This window comes from Vulpes lagopus, chromosome 1 (assembly GCF_018345385.1).
Source record: "Vulpes lagopus strain Blue_001 chromosome 1, ASM1834538v1, whole genome shotgun sequence".
In the NCBI taxonomy this organism is placed as follows: Eukaryota; Metazoa; Chordata; class Mammalia; order Carnivora; family Canidae; genus Vulpes; species Vulpes lagopus.
Window position 1 is genome coordinate 169,304,496 of NC_054824.1, and position 23,220 is coordinate 169,327,715.

Here is a 23,220-nt window from a genome sequence, read left to right on the forward strand (position 1 = left end):
ATATTTTGCTGCAGCACAATGGCATAATCTTTACTCTTCTTTAAGCCTGAAAATAGAATCTCCTAGATATTTGAGTTAATCCTCATAAGAGTTTGCTGGCTACAAAAAAAGTGTATAATATCAGCTTCCTGGTCTCTTAGTAGGTTTTTAATGACTAAGTAAATAGGCTTATAGATTTATTCAATCTTATTTCAATTTATTGATAGCAGAGAAAGGATTATAAGGCATCATTAACTCTGATCTATCAGACAGACTATCATTTAAATTACTTAATATCCTAGTTAATGTCTCGGGCAGTCAAATGTTCCCTATAAAAGCCAAATCCTAAGCCTACTTACTGAGGGATATTCAATACTTAAGAAAAAGTAAATGGTACTTTTTCTAACATTGCTCCATGTCAATTTTTATCAGATGATGCATATTATGCCTACCAGGACAATTCAAAAGCATAATACAGTAGCTTACAGCTGACGCTGATATATATAGTATGGAAAATGATGACAGGTTAATAATGGGAAGAACTGAGGTACCATATTAAGTAAACCTCTAAAAAGTGCTTTTAGCTTTTTCCCCCTTTTCCTTGAACAAGAGGATAATGATATTATTCACAGATTCTTAAAACATTAGTATCAACATTAACATTAGACTGCAATGTTAAGAAAAAGACCTTTAAAGACCCTATTTCTTCTTGATTGTAAATTTTGGCCAGAATGCTAGTTTTTACAGTTTAACTCTTCTTTGCAGATTTTACTTCAGAACCAAAGTTCTCAAAACTTAGAATGAGATCCATTTTCATGTATCTCCTTTTACATTTTAGAATAGCATATGTTGCTACAGAGAGTATACTAATCACTACTATGCAGTCACGTCATAAATTTCCTAATCTTAGAAAGGTAAAATCATCTGCTCCTTCTAGTGACTTCCAGCCATTCTTTCAAAAATACCCTGGTTATTTATTCAAAACAAAAAAGATAAAGGAGAAAAGAAATGCGGCAAGAGAGCTCACTCAATTTCAAGGACTTTTAGTAGAGTTTTCTTACAAACATTTTTTCTCACGGTTTACTTATTATTCAAGTTTGGGGAATTATAAACAGGAAGACATGAACCTAATATCATAAGGTATTTTTGCGTATATGGTATATAAATTCTTTTTTCTAGGTCTTAAATTGATGATAAAAGATAGTTTATAAAAATTAAATGATTATATGCATTAAATTGGGTAATATTTAATTCAATGTAGCACAGACTATATAAAATTCTTGATCATAGAAGAGTTCAAAGTACAAAAAACAATAATTATTTAAAGTAAATAATAAGTTATCATTCCTTTTGGCAACTAGACCCTTCCCTTAAGTGTGAAAAACAAATGAGCTAGCCAATACCTGTCATATCAGCCTTCAGGACTTCTGCCTGCCTAAAAAAATGGAAAAAAGAACATCGATTAGAAATAAAGTAGGCCTACTCAACATAAATAACACTAAAAGCTAAAGTTAAGTGAAATCACATACTACATAAAGATGTATAGCACCTCCATATGTGATACAGCATATAGTATTCCTGCTTTAATAATATCCAGGGTAGTACTACGTCTTAGCAAACTGATGCCATTACTTAATCGTATATAGGGTCACCATGAATTCTATGAGTAGAGCTCACATTTTTGGCTAATTTTCCTCCAAATCTGATAAATTAAGATAATATTAAATGACACTCATTAAACAAAAAAATTTTCCCTCAATACAGCCAGGAAACCCTATGTTTCTCAATTCACTGTAACTAACTCAAATCTCTCTCACTCTCCTCAGACATTGATTTCTGCCCCCTTCGTGAAGCCCCCCCTTTCAGTTTACTTTAGACCAGCTCCATATTTCAGCAAAAACAATGCCCAGTTGCTAAACCCTAACATTCACAGTCGTCTTCTCTCTTTCTCTCTCTTGTTAAAACAGCAGAGGCACAAATCTCTTATTTAAGACCAGTAATTCCACTTAGGAAGGCTCTTTCTAGCTTACCTTTATTAAGGATTTATGCTCCTTTAATTTTGCCCTCCCTCTTTCAATAATTTTGAAAACTTCCCTCTCTAGTGGATCCTTCCTTATCTTCACTATTTTAAATATGCCCAAGTCTTTCACAGGTTTTTAAAAATCTTTCTGTCCTGGTCTATCTTCCTCTGGCTGCTGCTTCTTTTCTCTCTCAAATTCTTCAAGAATTGCCTATATTCAAGAGGTCCAAAACTGAAGTGAACTTGTGATCCACCCCTACTCCTTTTTTTTTTTAAATTTTTTTATTTATTTATGATAGTCACAGAGAGAGAGAGAGAGAGAGAGAGAGAGAGAGAGAGGGGCAGAGACACAGGCAGAGGGAGAAGCAGGCTCCATGCACCAGGAGCCTGATGTGGGATTCGATCCCGGGTCTCCAGGATCATGCCCTGGGCCAAAGGCAGGTGCCAAACCGCTGCGCCACCCAGAGATCCCTCTTTTTTTTTTTTTTTTAATTTTTATTTATTTATGATAGTCACAGAGAGAGAGAGAGAGAGAGAGAGAGGCAGAGACACAGGCAGAGGGAGAAGCAGGCTCCATGCACCGGGAGCCCGATGTGGGATTCGATCCCGGGTCTCCAGGATCGCGCCCCAGGCCAAAGGCAGGCGCCAAACCGCTGCGCCACCCAGGGATCCCCTCCACCCCTACTCCTATTCCTGGTTCTTTTTCTGCTGTTTTTACCTTACCAAATGTATCACTGCTTTCCAGGTGTGAAAGGCAGACACCTGGAAGTCACTTAAGACAACATTCTCTCAAATCCCCGGTCAATTCCCTCAAATCAATTCCAGAAAATTCTACCAACTAAATATATCTTGAATCTGTTGATTGCCCTTTACTCCTTCTTCAGTCACTCTCACTCAAGTTCTGAATCATCTCTTGCCTAGAGTAATGCAATGCCACCAAAATTATTATCTGTATTTCACTCTTCCCTTTTTTATTGTTCTCTCTGCTGTTGTCTCAGAGATCTTTTAAAAATACAAATCTGAGGGGTGCCAGGGTAGCTCAGTTGATTGTGTTCATGATCTCAGGATCAAGCCTTGCCCTGCCCTCTGTGCTGGGCAGGGAGCCTGCTTCAGATTATTTTTCTCCTTCTGCCCCTCTCTCACCTCTAATAAAAAAATACAAATCTGATCTTACCAACTGCCAATTAAAAACACTTTAATGATTTCCCACTGCTTTTAGGGTAAAAGTTGTAATCTTTAATAAAGTGTCCTACGAAGTTCCCTGCACTGTAAAAATTAGAGTCTGTACTACTTCTACCATTACTCTCTTCTCTCCTTGATTTCTATGCTCTAGTTACTGGACTTCTGGTTTCTGCAATGTGCTTTGCTCCCTTCACACTCAGGGTCTTTGTAAAAGAAGAGTCCTTACCCTAGAAGTACCTCCATCATTTGTGTCAGTCAGAGACATTACTTTCTCATGAAATCTCACTTGACAGATAAAGGATATTCCTATTTTATGTTCTCAAAGCACTCATTTTTTTCTCCATAGTACATATCACAGATTTTAAGAATGCTCACCATCACAAGCTACTAGCATTTTTGCCATTTAAACAAACTTTCACAAAGTTTGTTGGCTTATACCATTAAGACCTAAGATCATAGAATTTAATAAAGAATACCACATATCCTGCAGAAGATTGTTACATACAAGCCTAATGTCAACCACAAATAAAAAACCAGTAATAGATACTCAAAGAATAAAGAAAGAGAAAGGAATCCAAGTATATCACTAAATAAGCCAGCAAACCGTGAAAGAGAGCAAAAGAAAGATCAGAGAAAAACTATAAAAACAACCACAAAACAAGTAACAAAGTGAAAATAAATATAAATCTACCAGTAATTACTTTGAATGTAAATAAATTAAATACTCCAATCAAAAGACCCAGAGTAACAGAGCAGATTAAAAAAAAACAAGACCCATTCTACATGCTACATGTACCCATGCTATCTACAAAAGAGACTCATTTCAGACCTCAATACCAACCCATAGATTGGAAGTGCTGGGATGGAGAAAACTCATCATGCAAAAAGACATGAAAATAAAGCCGGGGTAACAATACTTATATCAGACAAAATAGACTTTAAAACAAAAACCGTAACTAGAGACAAAGAATGACACTATATTAATAATAAAAGGAATAATCCAATAAGATATAACAATTATAAATATTTATACACCCAACATGGGAACACCCAAACATATAAACAGTTAATAGTAAACATAAAGGGGGCAGCCCGGGTGGCTCAGCGGTTTAGCGTCATCTTCAGCTCAGGGCGTGATCCTGGGGACCTGGGATTGAGTCCCAACGTCAGGCTCCCTGCATGGAGCTTGCTTCTCCCTCTGCCTGTGTCTCTGCCTCTTTCTCTCTCTCTGTGTCTCTTGTGAATAAATAAATAAAATCTTTAAAAAAATAGTAAACATAAAGGAATTGATAGTAATACAATAATAATACGGGATTTTTAACACTGATATCAATGGATATATCATCCAAACATGAAATCAACAAGGAAACAGTGCTCTGAATGACCCACTGGATGAGATGGATTCAACAGATATATTCAGAACATTCCACCCTAAAATAGCAGAATACACATTCTTTTCAAGTGCACATGGAACATTCTCAGAACAGATCACATATTAGGCCACAAAACAAGTCTCAACAGATTCAAAAAGACTGAAGCCATGCCATGCATCTTTTCTGACCACAACACTATGAAACTAGAAAACAATCACAAGAAAAAATTTGGAAAGAGCACAAATACATGGAGGTTAAGTAACATGCTGGTAAACAATGAATTGGTCAACCAAGAAATCAAAGAAATAAAAAATTCTGTGGTAACAAACAAAAATGAAAATACAATCTTTGGGATCCAGCAAAAGCAGGCCTAAGAGGAAGTTGATAGTAATACAGGCCCACTTCAAGAAACAAGAAAAATCTCAAACAACCTGAACTTACACCTACAGGCACCAGAAAAAGAACAAAACTCAAAACCAGAAGAAGGAAGTAAGTAATAAAAATTAGAGCAGAAATGAATATATATATAAACTAAAAAAAAAAAAAAAAACCTAATAGAACAGACCAACAAAACCAGGAGCTGGTTCTTTGAAAAGATCAACAAAATTGATAAACCCTCTAGCCAGACTCATCAAGAAAAAAAAGAGAGAGAGGACTCATATAAACAGAATCATTAATCAAAGAAGGGAAATAACCAATACCACAGAAATACAAATAATTTTAAGAGATCTTATGAAAAACTACATGCCAACAAATTGGACAACCTAGAAGTAATGGTTAAATTCCTGGAAACATAACCTACCCAAACTGAAACAGGAAGAAATAGAAAATTTGAGCAGACAGAGATTACCAGCAAAGAAACTGAATCAATAATAAAAAAAACTCTTGGGATGCCTGGGTGGTTCAGTCAGTTAAACATCTGCCTTGGGGGGATCCCTGGGTGGCACAGCGGTTTAGCGCCTGCCTTTGGCCCAGGGCGCGATCCTGGAGACCCGGGATCGAGTCCCACATCGGGCTCCCGGTGCATGGAGCCTGCTTCTCCCTCTGCCTGTGTCTCTGCCTCTCTCTCTCTCTCTCTATCATAAATAAATTTTTTAAAAAATTAAAAAAAAATCTGCCTTGGGCTCATCTTATGATCCCAGGGTCCTGGGACAGAGACCAGCATCAGGCTCCCTGCTCAGAGGGGAGCCTATTTCTACCTCTCTCACCCCCCATCCTTGTGTGTGCTCTCTCTCTGCCAAATCAATCAATCAATCTATCTATCTATCTCCCAACAACAATAAAAACTCCCAACAAACAAAAGTCCAGGACCAGACGGCTTCACAGGGGAATTCTACCAAACATATTCTTCTCAAACTATTCCAAAAAGTACATGAAGAAGGAAAACTTCCGAATTCATTCATCCTATTCATTCCTGATATCAAAACCAGATAAAGACATCACACACAAAAAAGAGAACTACAGGTCAGTATCTCTGATAAATGTAGGTACAAAAATCCTGAACAAAATACTAGCAAAACCAAATCCAACAACACATTAAAAAAATCATTCATCAAAAAAAAAAAATCATTCATCACAATGGAGTGGGATTTATTCTTGAAATACAAGGTGGATCAATATTTGTAAATCAATTAATGTGATACACCACATCAGTAAGAGAAAGGAGAAGTATCATATGATCATTTCAACAGATGGAGAAAAAGCATTTGACAAAGTAAAATATCCATTCATGAAAAACCCTCAACAAAGTAGGTTTAGAGGAAACATACCTAAACATAATAAAGGCATACAATAAAAACCCACAGTGAACAACATATTCAATGGGGAAAAAATGAGAGCCTTTCCCCTAAGGTCAGGAACAAGAAAAGGATGTCTACTTTCCCACTTTTATTCAACATAGCACTAGAAGTACTAGCCACAGCAATCAGACAACAAAAAGAAACAAAAGGCATCCAAATTGGTAAGAAGTAAAACTTTCATTGTTTGAAGATAACAATACTATATATAAAAAACATAATATATATATATATATATATATATATATATAAACCCTAAAGTCTCCACCAAAAAACTACTAGAATAAATGAATTCATTAGAGTGTCATGATATATGTCATATATATGGAAATCTGTTATTTCTATACAATAATGATGAAGCAGCAAAAAAAGAAATTAACAATCCATTTACAACTTCATCAAAAATAATAAAATACCTACAAATAAACTTAATCAAAGAGGTGAAAAACCTGTACTCTAAAAACTATAAAACATTAATAAAAGAAACTGAAGAGGACACAAAGAAATGGAAAGATATTCTATGTTCACGGACTGGAAACACAAATATTTTTTAAATGTCTAGATTGCCCAAAACAATCTAGACATTCAATGCAATCCCTATCAAAATACCAATAGCATTTTTTTAAAAAAATTTATTTATTTATTCATGAGAGACACACAGAGAGAGGCAGAAGCACAAGCAGAGGGAGAAGCAGGCTCCATGCAAGGAGCCCGATGTGGGACTCAAACTCAGGACTCCAGGATGATCTCCTGGGCTGAAGGCAGATTCTCAGCCACTAAGCCACCCAGGCGCCCCCCAGCAGCATTTTTCATAGAACTAGAACAATCCTAAAATTTGTGTGGAACTACAAGAGACCAAAAATAGCAAAAGCAATCTTAAAAAAAGAAAAAAGAAAACAAAACTGGAGATATCAAAATTCCAGATTTCAAGATATACTACAAAGCTGCAGTAATCAAAACAGTATGGTACTGGCACAAAAACAGACATAGATCAACAGAACAGAATAGAAAACCCAGAAATAAACCCAGTTATATGGTCAATTAATCTTCAACAAAGGAGGAAAAAATACACATTGGGGAAAAGACAGTCTCTCATTAACAAATGGTGCTGGGAAATACCAACACCAGAAGAATGAAGCTGGACCACTTTCTTACACCATTTACAAAAATGAACTCAAAAAAGATTAAAGACCTAAATGTGAGACTTGAAACCATAAAAATCCTAGAAGATGGCACAGGCAGTAATTTCTGGAACATTGGCCACAGTAACCTTTTTCTAGATATAGCTCTTTTGGCAAGTGAACTAAAAGCAAGAATAAACTATTGGGATTACATCAAAATAAAAAGCTTCTGCACAGCAAAGGAAATGATCAATAAAGCTAAAAGATAACATACTGAATGAAGAAAATATCTATAATGTCATATCTCTGGATACAAGGTTAGTATCCAAAATATATAAAGAGCTTACACAACTCAACACCCAAAAAACAAATCATCCAACTACAAAATGGGCAGAAGATATGAACAGGCATTTCCTCAAGGAAGACATGTCCATCAGACACATTATAAGATACTCAATACAACTTCTCATTAGGAAAACGCAAATCAAAACCACAATGAGATATTACCTCACATCTTTTAGAATGGCTAAAATCAATTAACAGAAGAAATAACAAGTCTTGGCAATGATGTGGAGAAAAAAGAACCCTCTTGCACTGTTGGTAGAAATCCAAACTGGTAGAGCCACTGTGGAAAACAATCTGCAGGGTCCTCAAAAAGTTAAAAAAAGGGGGCACCTGGGTGACTCAGTGGTTGAGTGTCTGCCTTTGGCTCAGGTCGTTATCCTGGGATCCTGGGATCAAGTCCTGCATCAGGCTCCCTACAGGGAGCCTGCTTCTCCCTCTGGGTCTCTCATGAATAAATAAAATCTTTAAAGAAAAAGTTAATAAAGGAACTATTTTATGATCCAATGAATGCACCACTGGGTTACTTGCCCAAAAAACACAAAAATGCTAATTCAAAGGGATACATGTACTCCTCTGTTTATTACAGCATTATTTATGATAGTCAAATCATGGAAGCAGTCCAGGAGTCCACTGATAGATGAATGGTGAAAGAATATGTGGAATAATATAAATATATAATGGAATATTATTCAGCCATTAAGAAAAGAATGAAACCGTACCATTTGCAACAACATGGATGGAGCCAGAGAGTATAATGCTAAGCGAAATAAGTCCGTTTTGCAGAAAGACAAATGCCATATGATTCACTCATATGTGGAACTTAAGAAACAAAACAAATGAGCAAGACAAACCAAGAAACAGACCTATTAACTACAGAGAACTAACTGATGGTCACCAGAGGGAGGTGGATGGTGCAATGGGTGAAATAGGTGATAGAGATTAAGAGTACACTTATGATGAGCACTGAGTAATGTACAGAAGTGCTGAATCACTACACTGTATATCTGAAACTAAGAAAACAATCTATGTTAATTATACTGGAATTAAAATTTAAAACTTAAAAAAAAAAAAAGGAAGAATGCCATATATCCTATCCTACCCAAGTCAAAACAACACAGCCCTCCAAAAATCAATCAATTAATCAATCCTGCTGGAGCATTATTTATGAATCTTATACTGAGGAAAGCCTTTGCTAATTATGCATCTTTACTACACTCAACAACTGTTTTCATTCTGTCCCTCTGCTGCAAAGTTACAAAGAATATATTCTGCATCCACATATTAGCTAAAAAATTCATACTCAAGTATACACAGATATCTTAGAATTATGTGCCTAAAGTTTGTTTTCTCATTCCAAGCAAGATTTGCTTATAAAAATGAACAAATACGATTTCAGTATGCTAACATCTGCCTAATGAGGATACCAACTTCCTGTCAGAGATTTTATTGAACATCTAAAACAAACTAATAATCTGCTTCTCCTATAGGCTGTTAGTAAGAGAAGATCATTTTATTTATTTATTTATTTATTTTGAGAAGATCATTTTAGTCTAATGTCTAATGTAAGTCTACTCAATTCTGCAGTAGGCTTCCACTGATAAAGATCAAAATTTTACTTTATATTTTTATATGCTATAATCTAAGAGAAACTGTAAAATTAAAAATTCAAGCACTAATGAAAGTACAAAAATGTCATAAAAGCTATCTCACATAAATGTTAAAGCATTTTGAAATTCTAGTTTTGTTTCCTTAGTATGACAGAAGTAGAGGTGTTCATTCTCTGCAGAGGTGTTCATTCTCTGCACTGTTTGTTCTTGCCTAGATTCTGAAAGACACATTAATGACGAAAATAATCTTGCTAAACTGAACTGATGAAAAGATCGCTAAATGGAAAATATAACTTGAAGATATCTAGTATTTTTTTTTAATTTAAAGATTTTATTTATTTACTTATGAAAGATACAGAGTGAGGCAGAGACATAGGCAGAGGGAGAAGCAGCTCCCTGCATGGAGCCTGATGTGGGCCTCGATCCCAGGACCCTGGGATCACGACCTGAACTAGACAGATGTTCGATCACTGAGCCACCCAGGTATCCCTTGAAGATATCTAGTATTATTCCTCTTATATAAACAAGGAAACTGAAGCTCTGAAATAATTTATCCACAGTCACAAAGCAATTAGGTACAATTAAGTACAAACTTAGTTCTTTCTGACTCTAAAGTCCAGTCATTTCTACTTCTTTCAAATTAGAATTAAAAAAATTGTGAACTAAAAAGCTAACAGACTCTGTCAGCTAAACACTAACATTTAAGTCACCTAGCCTAAATTAAAAGATTTGTTCAAGTAGAAAATAAATTCTACCACAAGAAGTAAAATTCATATTCTAGTACAGTGGTCAGCCAATGAGTGAAATTCCTTCCTTCACTCTGAATCTATTTTCATAAATAAACTTTACTGGAACACATTCAAGCCCATACATTTATGTACTGTCTATGGCTGCTTTTTGCTACAAGGGCAGAGCTGAGTAGTTGAGACAATGACCACATGGCCTACCAAGTCTCAAATATTTATTATTTGGCTCTTACCGTAAACTTTGCCTCTCCTGCTCTAGGGAGTACTTGATCAAAAAATGCAAAGTAAAGTATCTATAAAAGTTCCCAACCAAAAAAAAAAAAAAAAAAAAAGTTCCCAAACCAAACAGTTTTCCCATATGGGGAACCATCAATAATAGTTTCCTCAGCGTAAAGATCTATTTTTATCAATGTAATCTTACCACAAAGAGAACCATATTAAAAAATATAGTTTCGTGTAATAAACAGTAAAGTTACTATGTATAAGCATGCTATTTTTTTGATGGACTTAATCTATAAACTGTTCAAAACCCTACTAGGGTTATATACTATTATCTACTAACTCTTCCTTTTTCTTGCGTACCAAAAATACCCATTTAGACAGGTGAGACAGTTAAACTGAGAATTATCTCACAGGAAGATGAATCCTTATCCCCCCCCACTACACAATTTTATTTTCCTTTATTTTTTTCTTTTTGATAGCGGGGAGGGCAGAGGGAGAGAGAGTATCTTAAGCAGGGTACAAGCCCAGCACAGAGCCCGACATGTGGCTCTATCCCACGACACTGAGATCATGACCTGAGCTGAAGTCAAGAGGGAGATGCATAACCAGCTGAGCCACTCAGGTGCCCCACAATTTTCTTTTAATAATACATAATATACAGGAAATCAAATCAATAGATATATGATCTTATAGAAACTGCTTTCATAAATATTAGCATATAGTTGGCTATTATTTTCTTTCAAAGAAAGAAAATAAAGCTACTTTTCTTTCTACTACACTCAACTGATCTATTGGTTTTGTTAAAGACCAATAATGTTAAAGTTTAATCTTATAGTTTATAGCCAATATTTATATAAAGAGAGAGCTTTATTTTTTTTAAGATTTTATCTATTTATTCATGAGAGACACAGAAAGAGAGGCAGAGACACAGGCAGAGGGAGAAGCAGTCTCCATGCAAGAAGCCTGATGTGGGACTCAATCCTGGGGATCCGGGATCACACCCTGAGCCAAAGGCTCAACTGCTGAGCCACCCAGGCATCCTGAGAGAGAGCTTTTAATGTTTTCTCTTGGTAGAAGATTTTGGCCACATGAGTTCCTTTTAATTCTTACTTTACGCTGAAGGAATTAATGAAAACAATGAATGAGCCAACAATTCAAAAATAAAAAATCATCATGCCTGCAATAATAAAATAGCACTATTGGGCAACTGGGGTGGCTTAGTGGCATGTGTCTGGCTCCTGTTCGGGTGGTGATCCCGGGGTTCTGGGATCAAGTCCCACATTGGGCTCCCTGTAGGGAGCCTGCTTCTCCCTCTGCCAATGTTTCTGTCTGTCTGTGTCTCTCATGAATAAATTTTAAAAATAAAATAAAACAGCACTATTAAATAAAAGTTTTCAAGATATTAAATACATTTTGTCAGTTCTTAAAAGAAATTAAGCACTTCTATCAAGCAATTAAAAAAAAAGAAAAACTCATTAAAAGGCTGAATAAAATCTGAAACGTTCAGTGATAAACAATGCATTGAAAGCTGACAATCTGAAACAATATTCTTGGAGACAACATGATCATCAAGATCTATAAATACATCCAATGTATTCTTATGCACTAGGTACTGAAATAGCCAATACTATATATAGCACTTACTACTGCCAGACACTGTTCTAAGGGCTTTATATAAATTAATCCATATTATGAACTATTATTACCCTCACTTCAAAGAAACTCACAGAAATAAAGGTTAAGTAACATGTCCTAGATTATCAAGTTAGTACGTAGTAAAGGTAGCATTTGAACTCCTCAGTTTAGTTCTAGAGGCTAACTCCTAACCATCAAATCATAGTTCCTCTTATACAAGACAGCAAGAAAAAAAAATATGAAATGTTTGATAGTAATAGCCCACAGAAGTAGGGCTTTCAATACTTAAAACATTTTACAATAATTTTCTGTAATGTCAGAGGAAAAAAACCCACTAAAATTAATGGTTATCTTCTTTAACAAATATCTTGATAATATGTAGCACTTACATAACAATGCAAGGTAACATATATAGAGTAATCTTTCTCAAGAACACACATTAAGATTTGTGGCTTAAAATATATGAAGTCTCCAGGGCTGCCTGCGTGGCTCAGTTGGTTAAGCATCTGACTCCTGATTTCAGCTCAGGTCATGATCTCAGGGTCCTGGGATAGAGAGCCCTGCATCAGGCTCCAAGCTCAGTAGAGTCTGTTTGAGATTCTCTCTCTCTGTGTCTCCCTCCCTCAGCCCATGCTCTCTCTAACATGAATAAATCTTAAATATAAATAAATACATAAAATAAAATATAAGATAACTCCAAATCAGGGCCAGACACAGAAGATTCCTTCTACCTGAACTTCCAAGTCTGTTTCTCCTATAAGCAGAACACAGGAAAATAAGCCAACATCTTCTAAACTCACAGTGAAGAAAGGTGAATCAGATTCTTTTGTTTTGGGAGGTGAGGCTAGAATTTTTTTAAAAAGATTTTTATTTATTTGAGAAAGAAAGAGCAGAGTGAGAGAGAGCACACAAGTGGGGGTGGGGGGCGCAGAGAGGGAGAAGTAGGCTCCTCAATTGAGGAAGGAGCCTGACACCGGGCTCGATCTCAGAACCCTGGGATCATGACCCGAGCCAAAGGCAGATGCTTAACTGATTGAGCCACCTAGGTGCTCCTAGAATTTTTTTTTAAATTTAAATAAAAGTCATAGCAGGTTTTATTTCAAATTAGTTTACTTATTTTCATAGAGTACTAAAGGATATTTGGGATAGTAACAGTATTCATCAATTATAAATAAAATAACCTAATCATTATTATTTATGCAAAATAGCCAGATAATACACATGCAAGCACAGAAATACATAATCTATAGATCTCTAAGACATTACCAAGTCTCATGATATTCATTTAAAAAATAAATGAATCATACTGCTCTACTCTTGAATTTCACATAGAAAAGAAAATCTAGGGAAGATGCTGCTCCTAAAGGAGTTCTTCTCAGTAAGAAACAACAAAAGCACTAATTTGCTTTCTCTCTATGGCACTTCATAGTTTGTCATGAATTTTCAAGTCTCCTGACATCCCAAGGTTCTATATTACATTTTCTATGGTTTCTATTATTTGAAAATGTGTATCTAGTTTTATTAAGGGCCAACCCTGGTCTGGAAATACCAAAAGAAAGAAGTAGTTATCATTCTACGCAGAGAAAATGGCACAATAATCAAAGCTAAGTCAGTAAAGGTGGGAGACTGGAACATAGAACATAAGGTAGAAAGCCAAAAGAGATGAGCTGGAGAACCAAGGCAAACAGTAAACTGTGAGAGCCTGCATGACATGTTCAGGAGCTCAGATTCTATCTTTTAAGTAATAGGAAATCAGTGCTGAGTTTTAAGCAGGAGCAGAGCATTGTCAGAATTTCATTTTTAAAAGATTACAATAACATGCACAAAAGATAGACTTTAAAAGGGCAAAACTGGAAGGGAGGAAGTAAAACTACAGACGGACAGAAAAAATCTAGATTCAAGAAATACATGGAAGTAAAATCAGCGGAAGGAAAGACAAAGCAGAGAAAACAGTCCAAATCATTCCCAGTTTGTTAGCTTGGACAGCTGGGTATATGAGAAAATACAAGTGTTTAAGCAGGAACTTAGAGGAAGTATCAAGCACAGAGGAATCACCAAGACTAGGGGTATAGTCTGGAATGCCCAGCACATTGATGGTAGTTAAAATCTTAAGTGAAAATTAATTACCCAGATGGCAGAAGAGAGAAGCTAGCTTTCAGCCTTCATTTTTGTTTTTTGAATTTGAGCATAGTTGAGACACAATGTTACATTAGTTTCAAGTGTACAACACAGTGAATCAACAATTCTATTTGTTATGCTATGATCACAAGTGTACCTACTATCACTATATAAAACTATTATAGTACCACTGACCATATTCCCTATGCTGTACCTTTTATTCCTATGACTTGTTCATTCCATTACTCAAAGCCTATTTCTCCTTCTCCCCTTTACCCATTTTGCCTGGCCCTTCATCCCCTTCTCTTCTGGCAACCATCAGTTTGTTCTATTTATATAGGTTTGATTCTGCTTTTTTGTTTATTTATTTGTTTTGTTTTTTTGGATTCCACATGTAAGTGAAATCATATGGTTCCTCAAAAAATTGAAAATAGAAATACCACATAATCCAATTCCTACTGGGTAGTTACCCAAAGAAAATTAAAACACTAATTTAAAAAGATATATGCATATGTACCCTTATATTTATTGCAACATTGTTTGCAGTAACCAAGGACCTAGAGGAGATTATGCTAAGTGATGTCAGACAGACCTATTTTTAAGGGGCACATAACTATAAGGACTGGGAAGTGAGCTGGATTTGGTGAAATAAGGGTCAACAATAGCCCTGACAGGAAAGAGACAATGTCAAATTGCAGGGAGCTAGAGAACAAATACGAAAGAGAAGTTTAGAGGCACCTGGGTGGCTTAGTTGTTTAAGCGTCACACTCTTGATCTCAGCTTAGGTCATGATCTCAGGGTTGTGAGATTGAGCCCTGTATCACGCTCCATGCTGAGTGTGGAGCCTGCTTAAGATGCTCTCTCTCCCTCTGTCCCTTCCCCTGCTCTTTCTCTCTCTCTCTCTCAAAAAAAGAAAAAAAAAAAAAAGAAGAAGAACTTTAAATTAAATTAAAATGCTAGGTAGTGAGAAAAAAGGGAAGAATGCCATCACAAAGAGAAGTTTCTATTTTATAATGGTAGACACTTAAACATGTTTAAAATGAAGAAATAAAGCTAGGAGAGTGAAATAGGCTGAAGACTTAAGAAAGTGAGAAAATTGATAGAGCATGGTCTGGAAGACATGGAAGTAAATGAGAATGTGATTAATAAGACAGGAGGCAAGAATGCTTTTGAAAAAGAGGCAGGATGAAACTGGAGGGAGATAACGTTAAATGGCAATGTGCTAAAAGAATCTGAGAGTAGTGTACAGTGAAGAGATACCAAGAGAATTCACAGCTACACTCACTGATTCACTTTTAGAGATACAATAGGAGATCAGATCAGTGTCTGAACATATGAGGGAGATAAACTGAGGAGAATGGTGAATATCTGGGATAATTACAAAATGAATAGGAAAGGGAGCTTCACCAAAGGCAAAAAAAAAAATTGAAAAAAAGTTATGCAAGGTCATATGGATTAGACACTATGGGAAAAGTAATATGAAAAATAGCTAGCCTTAATGATGGCAGGTCCTACTTTTAAAGGAACTCTAGATAAACTGGAAGATATAAAGACATATACGGATGATTTCAATACACTGTGGTTGAGTACAAGGATAAAGATATATGCTTACAGTTCAACTAGATAAAGAGAAGAGCCGGTGGGAATGCCGGAGAAGACCATGTTCAGGGCTGTATCCCTAATACCTAGAATAATACCTGGTATATGGTAGCTGTTCACTAAAATTTTGTTGAATTAGTGAACAGTGAAATATGCATCATACAAGAGGCAATTTTATACAATGAAAAATTATACAGAATAAAAAAGACAGGTTTGAATGTGGGTTTCCTACATATTAGCAATGCTACGCTGGAGCTTCTCTCCAAGAAACTTCAATTTCCTCATCTGTAAAACAAGGAAACAAACTCCCTTTCATGGGACACCTGGGTGGCTCAGCGGTTGAGTATCTGCCTTGGGCTCAGGGTGTGATCCCAGAGTTCTAGGATTGAGACCCACAAGGGCTCCCTGCAGGGAGCTGCTTCTCCCTCTGCCTGTATCTCTGCCTCTCTCTCTCATATGAATAAATAAAACCCTAAAAAAAAGAAACAAAAAAACAAAAACTCCCTTTCAGAGTTGCTATAAGAAATAAACAAGAGAACCAGTAAGTTACACAAAAGAACCTAACTGAAAACTCCAAAAGGGAGGACTATAATCTGATTATAACACCAATACCTAAAAAAAAAAAAAACCAAAAAAAAAACAAAACACCAATACCTTTGACCACCAAATTACTTTTGCTAATCTGGTTCCTGACATAGGATCCTTTCTGAAGCAGCACAAAGGGTTGAAACAGACATTTCAAGATGGGGGTTAAAAATCCTGTCATCTACTACCATATAATGGACACTGGAAAGAGAAACTGTTTACATGTCATGATGACCATATTACTAGTATATACAGAAGATAAAACCAGAGGTAGATAATCAAAGTTGCAAAATAATTTGTAAGTTTCTTTTTTTCCTTCTCTCCAAACATTAGTTTTGATTACATAACTTAAATACATTCTAAATATTCAACCTGATAACAGATTGAGCAAACTATAAAATACAGAAATGTTAATGATAATTGATTACAGACTCTGAACTCTTGTTAAGGATTAACTATAGCCTCATATTAATAGCCTCATCCAACTCATAATAGAGTTGGATCATTTAGTATTTGCTAGGTTCTGTTTACATGCTTTCATATTTTACTAAATCTTTAATTCATGCAAAAAAATCTATCAGGTAAGTAGTAGGATCATCCCCATTTTGATGATGAGGAAACAGGGGCACAAAGTAGTTAAATAACTTGCCCAAAGTCACACAACTAGGAAATGGCAGAGCTTAGGTTCCACCTATAGTCTGGTTCCAGAGTTCTTGAGAAATGCATGGTAAAGCAAGTCTTCAGGAATGGCCTGACTATAGATATGTCATTATCATGCTATCAACTTCTAGAGGCAACTATCACTTCTCATTTAAAAGCCACATATCCAGGCAGCCCCGGTGGCGCAGCGGTTTGGCGCCGCCTGCAGCCTGGGGTGTGATCCTGGAGACCTGGGATCGAGTCCCACGTCGGGCTCCCTGCATGGAGCCTGCTTCTCCCTCTGCCTGTGTCTCTGCCTCTCTCTCTCTGTGTCTATGAATAAATAAATAAAATCTTTAAAAAAAAAAAAAAGCCACATATCCAAGATCAGACACCTTCACACATTCTGTCATTACAACTGTCATTACAGCTGTTGTGACAACAGTTGCTAACTCACCAGGTGGTTAGAGAGGGCTTCACTAGCATGCAATCATATACCTATTTCTATAGGCATCTAGGAGGCTGGACTGCATCCATGGAGACAGAGAGAACTAAGTAAGAGCTGATGCTCCCTGCACTCAAAATGAATTGCTATATATGTAACCTAAAACATAAGAATTTTCATACTAAAGTATAATCTAGGGCCAGCCCCGGTGGCGCAGCGGTTTAGCGCCGCCTGCAGCCCAGGACGTGATCCTGGAGACCCGGGATCGAGTCCCACATCAGGCTCCCTGCATGGTGCCTGCTTCTCCCTCTGCCTGTGTCTCTGCCTCTCTCTCTCTAACTGTGTCTCTATGAATAAATAAATAAAATCTTTAAAAAAATAAAAATAAAGTATAATCTATAAGATGAATCACATGTACCTATATTTATCATGAACAAAGACCTCATACGTAAATATAAAAGTCTTAGATTTATGTTAGTAAATGTTTAAAAAAAATTTCCTTTGACTACAAGATACAAATGCTCATGACAAAGTAAATATGTCAAAGTTCTCATGAAGCCATGTAAAAAAAATAATCTTAGCACTCCCATCTCCCATCCTCACCAATATCAAATGCTCCACAAAGTCTCTAACTCTTCTATTAATGCTCATAAAATATGCATACTTTAACATACATCTCTAAAAGGAATACAAACATGTAAAAATCCCTTGTAATTTTTATCCTACCTAATATTACTTGATTTCAGATGCTCCTCTGATTTCAAGTTTCCGGTCCTCATCTGGGACTTATATGAAACGTTTTCTCCCACAATGACTATCTGCAAGAACATCCAATTTCTCATAAGGTAGAATGGCTTAAGACATTCTAGATAGAGGAGAGGAGGAAAATATGAGTTAACCCACAATAACAGAAAATTCCTTTGCAAAAAAATTAAATTATTTTCTCTTTATTTGAAATGATTTAATGTCACAGGCAAATGAAAAGTACTTTTTTCTTTCTGTATTAAGTTTCTTAGACTACACATTTTAAAATGCTATTTTGTATATTTCTAACATTCTAGTTTTAGATCAAAATGTTATCCAATCTCCTTCTCCCTCCAAAAGCTGAGTGATCTCTCTAAGACAAACAAATACCAGTTACCCAGCAGGGTTTTTGTAGTTCCAAGGTGAAAGTGCCCTGTAGAACACAGAAACAGATGGCTGGTCCAAACTAGACTGTTTACCAACAGAAAAACATGCAAAGCAATTAAACCACAATTATAGGTAGTATGAATGATGTTTAAATTCTAAGATCACCTAAAAATGGCAGGTTTTTAGATTTTTATTTACTCACTGAATAACTTAGTCATGTCTATGTACTAGATACAGTGTGAAGGACTGGGTATACAATGATTAACAAATATGGTCCCTGCCATGGATTAAAATCTAATGTGGACAGAGATCCACAAGGAAGGAGGCGGCAATAAAGGGTAGTGGTTAAAAGCATGGGTGTGTGTGTGTCACACACTCTGCATTTAATGGCAGGCTGGGAGTAAGTCAAGCCACAAAAAAACAGCAAAATATCTTAGGGGCATCAATTTAACTCAAAAATTTGAACAAAGTTAAGGAAATATTATTGGCTGCTGATAACTGTTTACATTTACAATTATGTGGCAGGTTCTGTGCTAAATATTCTATACACATGATCTCAAAGAATGAGAGTATGTAATAGTTAAGTGCCTTATATTCAGACCGCATGTTCAAACCAAGCTCTGCCACCAACTACCTGTGTAACCTTAGGAAAATCACTTCTCTAATGCCCCAGTTTTGTTAAAAGTAAGAAGGAGATAAATGTACCTACCTCATCGAGATGTTTTGAGGATTAAATGAGGTAATAGAAATAAAGCACCTAGACTGTTCCTCTTTCAGTAAGCTCTCAAAAAACATTAGCTATTTTGTCATTGTTATCATCGTTATAGTTACTATTAGTACTCCCAAATCCTAAAATAAAAGTGCTATTATTCTCATTCTATAATTAGGAAATCGAAACTAATAATGCACAGAATAAAAGACAAAGGTATTCCTAATATTTAACAATACAACATCACTCTTAAGAGAAAATTCAAATATGCAGGAGGTCTTATGTGTACTTTGTCTCCTTTGAAAGCATGTATTCAATCTCCAGTGACTTTAGATGATTTTGGTGGTAAAGACTGAGAAAATACCACATGCTAAAACCCAAGCTCCTTAGCAAACCATGTGAGGTCCCATAGCTCCCCACTTCATACTTTATGAGCTAATAAAACTAAGTTACTTTTAGTTCTTAGCTATTTTGTTCCTCAATATCTTTATTCATGCTCCTTCACTCAATATGGAATGCCCCCTTTCTTCCTTGTATGGTTAACCCCTTCTCTCTTTTTTTTTTTTTTTTAACCCCTTCTCTTCTCTCTTTTTTTTTTTTTTTTAACCCCTTCTCTTAAGACTAAGCAACTTCTGTATGAGGGCTTTGGCTTGACTAAACACTCCCAATGCATCTTAATGCCTGCTTCTATCTCAGCACTCATAGACAGCATGATGATGATATTTTCTCCACTAGAGACTGTCCTGTGCAACTTTGTATATCTAGTGCCTAACCATGCCTGCCAGACTAAAGTGTATCAAATAAATTTGTTAATTTGGACTGCATAGTCTCTCAAAAGGCCAATACACTGAAAAATTCAGTTTCTCAAAACTGACAATAGTCTTAAAAGTCTTCCAGGAAAACAATTTCAAAGGATTTTTATCTGATAACCAAGAATAACATACTTCCGTCTAAATTCAGAAAAGCTACCATTTTATACAGTTAGAGAAGTCCATGATCATTTACTTGGCTGTCTAAAATTCAGATTGTTTTCTGCACATCAGGATCTATATATACAGTATACTACATACTTTTCCAGAAATACAATCTGAGGGGTGTCTGGGTGGCTCAGTTGGTTGAGCATCTGACTCTATCGGTTCAGGTCACAATCTCAAGGTCATGGGATCAAGCCCAGAGTCAAGCTCTGTGCTCAGTGGGGAGTCTGCTAGTCCCCTCTGCCCCTCCTCCTACTTCAGTGGGCGTGCACTCTCTTTCTCAAATAAATAAAATCTTAAAAAAAAGAAATACAAAATCTGAAACCTCAACAGAACATGGATAAATTCAATAACCCAAATGAGTGAAACAAGAAATTTAGATTTAAGCCACAAACAATTGGAAGGTTATTTCCCCTTATTTCAATTTTCACATTTTACATTCAATTTTTACAATGGTTTTCAACTCTTCTGAACACAGTAGCTTTGGAGAAAAAAATGCATTATATATAACAACTCTGTACCTTCTGAAAATAAAATACAAGATTATATTAAACTGTTTATTTAATACACTAAATATAAAAACTAAATGCCTTTAAGGTTAAAAAAAGGAAAATAAAGGAAGCCATCTTTTAAAAAGATCAATCGATTGATTGATTTTAGAGAGAGAGAGACAGAATTTCAAGCAGACTCAGCCCTAATCACAGAACCCAAAGCCGGGGCTTGATCTCACAGCCTGAGCTAAAACCAACTGTAAGGACACTCAACCGACTGTGACACCCAGGTGCCCCAAAAGAAAAGCAATTTTTAATAAAATTTGCATCTGAATATATAAATGACTGGTTAAGACTACTTTGAAGACATAATGAAGTAATGCTTACAAATACTTATAATGGTAAGAGGTTAAGAGAATTCCACAAAGACCGGAAGATGAAAACCAAACTATGAGTAGACACTAGAATTAAAATAAATATTAATAACAGACCAGATTTATTGGAAATGGCAAAAAGAGAAAAAAAGGACATAAGGGCAACATGACAAGACAAAGTACAGAGGTGATTTGAAGAAAACAAGTATATGACTGTATGCTTTGATAGATGACATGGAACAAAAATTAGATTTAAAAAGAGCAAACAGCCTTTAATAAAGCACCACATAAATTAAGGTGAAGCAAAAGTAAAGTACTACTTTCCAACATAGGGTAGGGGGATAATATGCAAAATGGATGTTAATTAACTCCAACAGCTAGCAACAAGACAGTGTCTGACTTACCTAAATAAAAGAATCTATAAATTATTATAGTACATATAGTACTCTCTACTTCTAGGTGGTCTTCTGATTGAAGAAAGAAGTTGTATACTAAAATAAAGTAATTTAACAAATGAAACTGGATCCTGATCATGGAGGGCATATGGAAGAGTATTATATTAATGGCCCCTAAAGAATCACACACCGCCAGGTATATGCACCCTCATTAATTCTCTTTACACATTGATCCTGGGTTAGCCAAATGTGACACAAACAGGTTTGATAAGCACTTGTGCATTTGAGCCTGCCTTTTGCCAACGCCATCATCATGTTATAAAGCTAAGGAGGATAGACTACTTGGAAAAAAAGAGACCCAGTGTTCCCAACTATCACAGTCATCTCAGTTGAGGGTCCAGACATTTCAGTGAGGTTGTCTTAGACCATTCAGGTCAAGCTGAGCCACTGGCTGACTGAGTCATCCAACTTGACCTAGATGGTCTGAGACATGGGAAACCTTTCGAGATTCTGAGCAAAGAAGTGACATGATCTAACCTAGATCTTAACAGGTTCCACCTGGCTGCTATATTGAGAATTAATGGCTTGGACCAGTAGGCAGCAGTAGAGATGGCTGTCACCAGACTCTGACCAACAGCATTTGTTGAGTGAAGAAAAAAAAAAAAGAGAGAGATAAAAATTAAAAAATTATTCCTGGTCAGCTAGAACAGTGGATTTGCCATTTACTAACAAAAGGAAGATAATAAGTAGATATATGGAGAAGAGTCCATTTTGGGATAACATGGTATTATATAAGCTCTTGCTATTATTTTTTATAACAATGGTAACTTTGAGATTATACATCCAATGGAATGAGCTGATAGGTAGTTAGTCTGGGGTTTAAAGGAAAGGTATGGACTACAGATTTTCAGAGTCATCAGCATATAGACATACTTAGTTTTATTGTGTTCTGCTTTATTGTGCTTCATAGATACTGTGGGCTTTTTTTGTTTTTTGTTTATTTTTTACAAATAGAAGGTCTGTGGCAACCCTGCATCAGGCAAGTCTATTGGTATTATTTTTCCAACAGCATTTGCTCACTTCGTGTCTCTGTGTCACATTTTGGAAATCCCTGTAATATTTCAAACTTTTTCATTATTACTATAATTGTCATGATGTTCTGTGATCAGTGATCTTTGATGTTATTATTGCAATTGTTTGGGGGCACCACAAACCATTCCCATACAAAACAGTGAAATTTATCAATAAATGTTGTAGGTGTTCTGATTGCTCCACCAAGTGGCCACTCCCCCATCTCTCTCCCTCTCCTTGGGCCTCTCTATTCCCTCAGACACAGAATTGAAATTAGGCCAATTAATAACTCTACAATCCCCTCTAAGTGTTCAAGTGAAAAGACTCACATGTCTCTTGATTTAAATCAAAAGCTCAGAAATGATTAAGCTTAGTGAGGAAGACATGTTGAAAAACAAGATAGGCTGCAAAGCAAGGCCTCTTGCACAAAGCAGCCAACCTGTATACTTAAAAAAGTTATTGAAGGAAACGAAAAGCACTACTCCAGTGAACACACAAAAAATAAAGCAAAAGAGCCTTAATGCTGATGTGGAGAAAGTCTGAGTGGTCTAAATATATCAAACTAGCCACAACCTTCCCTTAAGGTAAAGCCTAATCCAAAGGAAGGCCTTAACTCTCTTCAATTCTATAAAGGCTGATGATAGAGGTGAGGAAGTTGCAGAA

General features: G+C 36.0%; 1 protein-coding gene across 7 annotated transcripts in view; it reads right to left on the reverse strand.

The window, feature by feature from the left end:
• SMG7 (SMG7 nonsense mediated mRNA decay factor) overlaps positions 1-23,220 on the reverse strand; it is a 94,837-nt gene that overhangs the window by 40,056 nt on the left and 31,561 nt on the right. For 5 of the 7 annotated variants that reach the window (XM_041755609.1, XM_041755613.1, XM_041755586.1 and 2 more), the window contains exons 2-3: positions 18,139-18,277; positions 1,383-1,414 (exon numbers count right to left, since the gene is read on the reverse strand). In XM_041755609.1, the coding sequence (XP_041611543.1) occupies positions 1,383-1,414; positions 18,139-18,254 (148 nt within the window). In that variant the 5' untranslated portion in view covers positions 18,255-18,277. The remainder of the gene's footprint in view (positions 1-1,382; positions 1,415-18,138; positions 18,278-23,220) is intronic. The other 2 variants (XM_041755580.1, XM_041755602.1) reach the window with 2 other exon arrangements.